The sequence below is a fragment of the Amphimedon queenslandica genome, unplaced genomic scaffold (assembly GCF_000090795.2).
Source record: "Amphimedon queenslandica unplaced genomic scaffold, v1.1 AMPQUscaffold_10191_Cont17399, whole genome shotgun sequence".
NCBI classification, from domain to species: Eukaryota; Metazoa; Porifera; class Demospongiae; order Haplosclerida; family Niphatidae; genus Amphimedon; species Amphimedon queenslandica.
Genome location: NW_003549538.1, coordinates 1 through 5,564, shown reverse-complemented (window position 1 = coordinate 5,564; position 5,564 = coordinate 1). Strand labels below are relative to the sequence as shown.

The 5,564-nt window shown below is 37.9% G+C and overlaps 2 protein-coding genes across 2 annotated transcripts; both read right to left on the bottom strand.

Annotated features, from left to right (window-relative positions):
- Positions 1-212: 212 nt before the first annotated feature.
- LOC100638238 (methionine aminopeptidase 1-like) lies at positions 213-3,783 on the bottom strand. The gene is made up of 12 exons (XM_011410101.2): positions 3,586-3,783; positions 3,411-3,521; positions 3,203-3,349; positions 2,221-2,304; positions 2,083-2,150; positions 1,950-2,020; positions 1,770-1,901; positions 1,370-1,475; positions 1,284-1,321; positions 1,163-1,228; positions 754-803; positions 213-701 (listed from the first exon to the last, which is right to left on the bottom strand). The coding sequence occupies exons 1-12, from the start codon at positions 3,751-3,753 to the stop codon at positions 573-575; spliced, it is 1,170 nt and encodes a 389-aa protein (XP_011408403.1). The 5' UTR covers positions 3,754-3,783; the 3' UTR covers positions 213-572.
- Positions 3,784-3,847: 64 nt separating this feature from the next.
- LOC109590337 (uncharacterized) lies at positions 3,848-5,353 on the bottom strand. The gene is made up of 2 exons (XM_020006249.1): positions 5,271-5,353; positions 3,848-5,218 (listed from the first exon to the last, which is right to left on the bottom strand). The coding sequence occupies exons 1-2, from the start codon at positions 5,301-5,303 to the stop codon at positions 3,872-3,874; spliced, it is 1,380 nt and encodes a 459-aa protein (XP_019861808.1). The 5' UTR covers positions 5,304-5,353; the 3' UTR covers positions 3,848-3,871.
- Positions 5,354-5,564: the final 211 nt, after the last annotated feature.

Sequence of the window (5,564 nt, the reverse complement as noted above, 5' to 3'; positions counted from 1 at the left end):
CAGATTATGGTACAGCTACAACAATTCATCAAGATGATACTGTTATGCCAGGCGATGTTGCATATGCTGCACCAGAAGCTCGTGATCCTAATCAACACAGTCCAGCAATGGATGTCTACAGTTACTCTGTTCTCCTTATGGAAATGAATTTGTGTTCTCTCCCAGAAATGACGACAGCAAAGAGAGAAGTACAATCTGATAGTGTCTCCTGGTCTGATATGAAGTCTCTCATACAAAGAGGACTTAAAGCTGATCCTAGAGCTCGTCCTACTATGGCTCAAGTAATAGAGGCATTGAAAAGGATGAAGATCTGATTATTGTTGTTGTTTGTTATTCCAATTGGCACTTTTTAAATTGTGTGACTTTATTTTTATAATTAGTTTTTTCTTCTATAACTTACAGTCAGTATTTAATTTTTGAGATTGGATAATTTGGATTTTTCTATTTTACTTACTTTTGTGTAGTATATGGTACTTTGCTTCTTTGAAAATGTTACTTTTATTATTTTATATTTGAAATAATTAAGACTTTATAAAATATTGGACATTAAATTGACTCCCCTCTCCCTCTCCTTAAACCAATGCCCTCAGTTGGTCCATGTAATGAGGTCTCCCTCCTCCTTCCTCCCTCAGTGTCAGTATCTCAAACCCACTCTCAGTTACTAGGAGGGTGTGCTCAAACTGGGCAGAGAGTTTCCCGTCCTATCATTACCATAAGATTAACATAATGTCACTGCTAGTGTATTGAACTTACTGATGTGACGGCAGTCCAATTATCAGGCCAAGTGACGTCATGCCACACTCCTGGGGAGAGAGAAGAAGGGAGAAAGGTGGATCAGTGAAAAGATGAGAGGAAAAAGAATAGAGAAAAGAAATAGGAAAGAGAAGGAAAAATTAATGAAAGAGAAAGAAGAGGTTAAATATTTGTAAAAGAAAGATTATGCAGGTAAAAAATAAATGCAAAGATTATGGGGAGGGAGAGAGAACAGAGAAGAGATTAAAAGAAAGATCATAATGCATGTATATGTACATGTACATATACAATGTATGAAATGCATGAAAGGGAAGAGTAGAAGAAATAAAGGAGAAATAAAAGAAAGATATATAATTATTATTAATAATTATTGTAGTGATTGTGCTCTTGATTGTACATGTACTCATACCTTCAGATATCATTGGTTCAATTGTGAAAGTATGACCAGCTTTCATTACACCTACCGCCTTATTTTCTAATAATATTAAATCAACAATTAATTAACTATTATTAATAATTAATTAACTAACTTGCATAATGTGGTACATTCGGAACAGTATGAAACAGTCTAAAAATCAATTAATAATTATCAAGCCCCGCCCACCCAATCACTCACTGATTAATCCCATGGCCACAGTAGCTCCGTACGACACTGAAACCTTTAGAATGGGCGTGGCTCTGAATCTCGGCACCAACATCACGATACTTAGTACCAGGACGAACTAAAAGAGAAAAAGAAAAATGAAGACATGTACTGTACATGTACATAAATATACATGTATATACCATATAAAGGGAAATTTTGGAGGGAGTTAAATTTGGCAAATTGCTAAATTTTGGTGATTGGTGAATTAGTGGCCACGTGCCATTGAGCATGTGTATAATGGCTCAAAATGGCAGATTTTATTTTAGCAAATGGCTATCAAAACGCCAAATTCGCCAAATTTAATTCCCTTCAAAATTTCCTGCTATACGGTAGCTCTAGAAAAGATAGAGAGGAAGGGAGGTTCTCCTACCAATGCCGATTCCCTTCATCATACACTCGTATGCAGCTGTAACAATCTTTTGGGCTCTCTCACTCGGTTTTCCAACAAACATGGTCTCGTTGAGGTCTCCATGAAACCCGCCGTAATACACAGTAATGTCAACTAGGGAACAAAGAGTTATTCTAATTAAAGAGCATGTTAAAGGCTTACCATTGCATATGTCACCGTTCTCGAGTTCTCGTTTGTCCGGAATACCGTGACAAATGACCTCGTTCACTGAACTAATTATTATAAAAATAAAATAAAATAAAATACTTGATAATATTGTACATGATAAACGTACGTGCAACATGATTTAGGGAAGTTGCAATAATTCAATGGAGAAGGATAGCAATTTCTTTCAATACAAGCCTACAATAAGACAGAGATATTTATGTACATTTATGTACACATAAAAGTACATGTACAAGTATATACTTACTTCATGGACAATCCTATCAATTTCATCAGTCGTTACTCCTGGTCTGATGGCTTTTGCTGCTATATCTAAGACTTCTCTACCAAGCTAATGAGGGATAGATAGATCCATATAAATTAATGTCTTTAAGAAAGAAGAATTTAAAATCAGCCTTTATTTATCTGATGCATATATTGATGTCCTTGTATGGGCTATAATAAACAGTTTACATAAGGACATGAATGATAGTTGGTGAACCCACTAGACCTTTTACAAAAAACTGTATATAAAAGTGTAGTGGAGGAAGAGATCAAGACATGACTTCTTTAAGACATTTGGGAAAACAATTTTTGGATGGGTTTAAAAAACCCTCTTCCTTATTATAATTAAATATTGATTTGCAGTTGATTCTGACTACATTCTCTAAGTTATGGCCATTTTTAAAACAAGTCAATTTGTAAAAAATACCCAAGGCTATAGTCCATGGTTTTTTCCAAAAAATGGCTCCGAAATCACCCCCAATTTTTATTACATTTTCTGATACATATTGATGTACTTATGCTACGTAGAAAGTTTAAGCTGATTCTGATCAACTTTTCGAGTTACGGCCATTTAAAAAAATGAGCCAAAATCTGAAAAATACCCAAGGCTATAGTCCATGGTTTTTTTCAAAAAATGGCTCCGAAATCACCCCCCAATTTTTATTACATTTTCTGATACATATTGATGTATTTATGCTACGTAGAAAGTTTGAAGTGATTCCAACTTCAATTTTTCGAGTTACGACCATTTTAAAAAAATGAGTCAAAATCTGAAAAATACCCAAGGCTATAGCCCATGGTTTTTTCAAAAAAATGGCTCCAAAATCACCCCTCATTTTTATTACATTTTCTAATACATATCGATGTACTTATGCTACGTAGAAAGTTTGAGTTGATTCTGACTTCAACTTTTCGAGTTACAGCCATTTTAAAAAACTACAAACACAACAGTATTCCACACTTACTCGTCCAGTTTTCCTCATTGCTTTTATTTCACGAGGCGACAGCTGCTTTATCTGTCCACTGCTCTTTGCCAGTCTCTCCGACCGAGGTACCCCGTCCTCAGAATAATCCGGACGTGATATATGACTAGGAACACTCCTGGTCGGGGTCTAAATGGGCGGGGCAGTAAAGGATTAATTTGATTGGTCGATGTGTAGTCACATGACTTACAACAGGTGCGGGTCTGAGTGGTCCCGTGAATTTAAACGACGGCCAGGGATTATAAGAGCTCGTCTTCTTGTGTACGAGCTTATGTGTCCCCCAGAAACCTTTGAAACAATCCTAATGATTTATAAAGTAGAATGTAGCGACATAACACAAATTACACTCAGCATTTTTCAATTACTTGCGAGCAGAAGAAGCTTCCAGCAATACTTAGTTTAATACAAGTGGGGCACTGTAGTGCAGCTGGTTTATCACATCCTTCAGTTTGACAGAATTGCTCTTCAGTCTCAGCCTTCTCTTCAATTTCTTTAGTTTTTGAGTCTTCTTCTACCACACCGTTGGCAGCCATTTTGATTTGGGCGTGTCTAACCACGCCTAGACCAATAAATTAGTTAGTAGTTATTAAAATTAATTTTATTAATAATCAATATAATAATCAACACAATAATAAGTATAAATAGTAAGAATCAGAGTTGATTACAAGTATCAATATGTATTAATAAACACTCGAGAGTCAACTTGCAACATGAACGAGTTGCTAGGCAACGCATTTTGAGTGTGGCAAGATGGGCGGGAAGTACCGCAGAAGTAACTAACGTCGGACGTAATCCTTTAAATAGAACAGGCACATTAGCAGGTAGTTCGTCTTTAACACTAAATGTCAGCTGGTTTGGTATTGGCAATGGGTGGCAAACAGCTGGTTCTATACTTTGTAAAATATTCGAACTATTCTCAATCGCTGAAGGAACAACACCTAGCAAGCTGTCATCTTTTTTCATCCATTCTCTCGTAGTGACTAGGTATTCTTTAAGCTCCCCGCTCTTCCAAAGACTAAGGTTGTCGGCTAGTAGTTTTTTCTGGTATTCAGTGAGAGAAGGTTTCACTTCTCCCCACTCTAGGTCTTGTAGCCATTGTGACCTGTCACCATTTCTGACTCTATCAATTTCAAGCAGGAGACGTCTTAACCAAAGGCTTTGTCGATGGTGATGAATTTCATCAGATATTTCATCAAAGCTATCCCTGCTCCAGCTGTCTTCTCTTCTCGACTCCTTCAACTTGAGATCTCTTATCAGTCCTTCAGTACAAAAAGATGTCTTAAAGATAAGAGGACCAGATAAAACAGATAATGGAGTGGGAACAGGTGGACTTGGAGGAAGATTGGCTGAGGCTGTCGAAGAGAGAGGAGGAGGTTGAGTAGAAGATTGAGGTGTGTTAATGTTATCAGTTACACAGAGTCCACTATAAAGGATTACTATATCAGTGTTCCTCCATTGTTCTGTACAGCTGGTCACTATATTGCCCCAAATCTCTTCGTCGGTCGTCTTACTTTCTGGAAAAACCAAGACAAGCTGGGTATCCATGGAGATGAATATGTTACAGACATGATAGAGGTAGCCACCTTTAGGGGGGCTGGGGGAGTGACGGAGAGGCCAGAAAAATGGCTGGAGGGCGGCCGACTTGTGATTGGATGTCTCTACAGTGTGGACGGCCATTGCTGCGTATTCTGGTGAAGGCGTGAACCACAGGAACGTCCTCTTGACTGGTAAAGGAAGAGAGGAAGAGAGAGAGGTACATCTTAAGCAGTCGAGAAGGTAGAAGGCCGGCTTTAGATGCAGTCTATCTTTTAAGAAATCTAAGATTTGGTCTACTTTTTGTGAACTGTCTTCTTTAGTTTCAACTGTTTCCTTATCATATTTGTTGAACAGCTCGCCAGAAGAGCGAGTTATGAGTAGGTGACATAAAACAAGAGGGTCGACATTGTGAGCGATGGATTCAAGTAAGAGTTCGTTGTGAATAATCTTATCCAAAGCCTCCTAAAATATTAGCAGGATCAATATAGAGTCTGTAAATGAAATAGAAACTTACTTCTTCAGGAGTATCGTGTTCTTGTAGGCTCATGACTCGCTTTTTCTTGTCAGCATGAGTCAGGTCAGTCAGCAAAAAAATCAGAACATAGCCCCTCCTTTTCTTGCATGAGCCACACCCTTAAGGCAGGAGGGGCTAGTTATTAGTCAACACGTGCTTGAACTGCACGTTGGGAAGGTACTGTAGAAAGGGGTAGGTAAGGAACAAAGATCCATTTGAATCTCCTCTGCTAGGGGTTTATCATAATGGTGAGCGTGAGAGAGAGGGAGTAATGGCTGCATATGATGATTTAGT

Coding starts and splice junctions, on each gene's coding strand:
- LOC109590337 (XM_020006249.1), bottom strand. CDS start 5,303: ATGAGCCTACAAGAACACGATACTCCTGAAGAA. Junction 5,219..5,270: donor AACACGATACTCCTGAAGAA/GTAAGTTTCTAT, acceptor CTAATATTTTAG/GAGGCTTTGGATAAGATTAT.
- LOC100638238 (XM_011410101.2), bottom strand. CDS start 3,753: ATGGCTGCCAACGGTGTGGTAGAAGAAGACTCAAAAACTAAAGAAATT. Junction 2,305..3,202: donor CAATGAGGAAAACTGGACGA/GTAAGTGTGGAA, acceptor ATCCCTCATTAG/CTTGGTAGAGAAGTCTTAGA. Junction 2,151..2,220: donor TTGATAGGATTGTCCATGAA/GTAAGTATATAC, acceptor GTCTTATTGTAG/GCTTGTATTGAAAGAAATTG.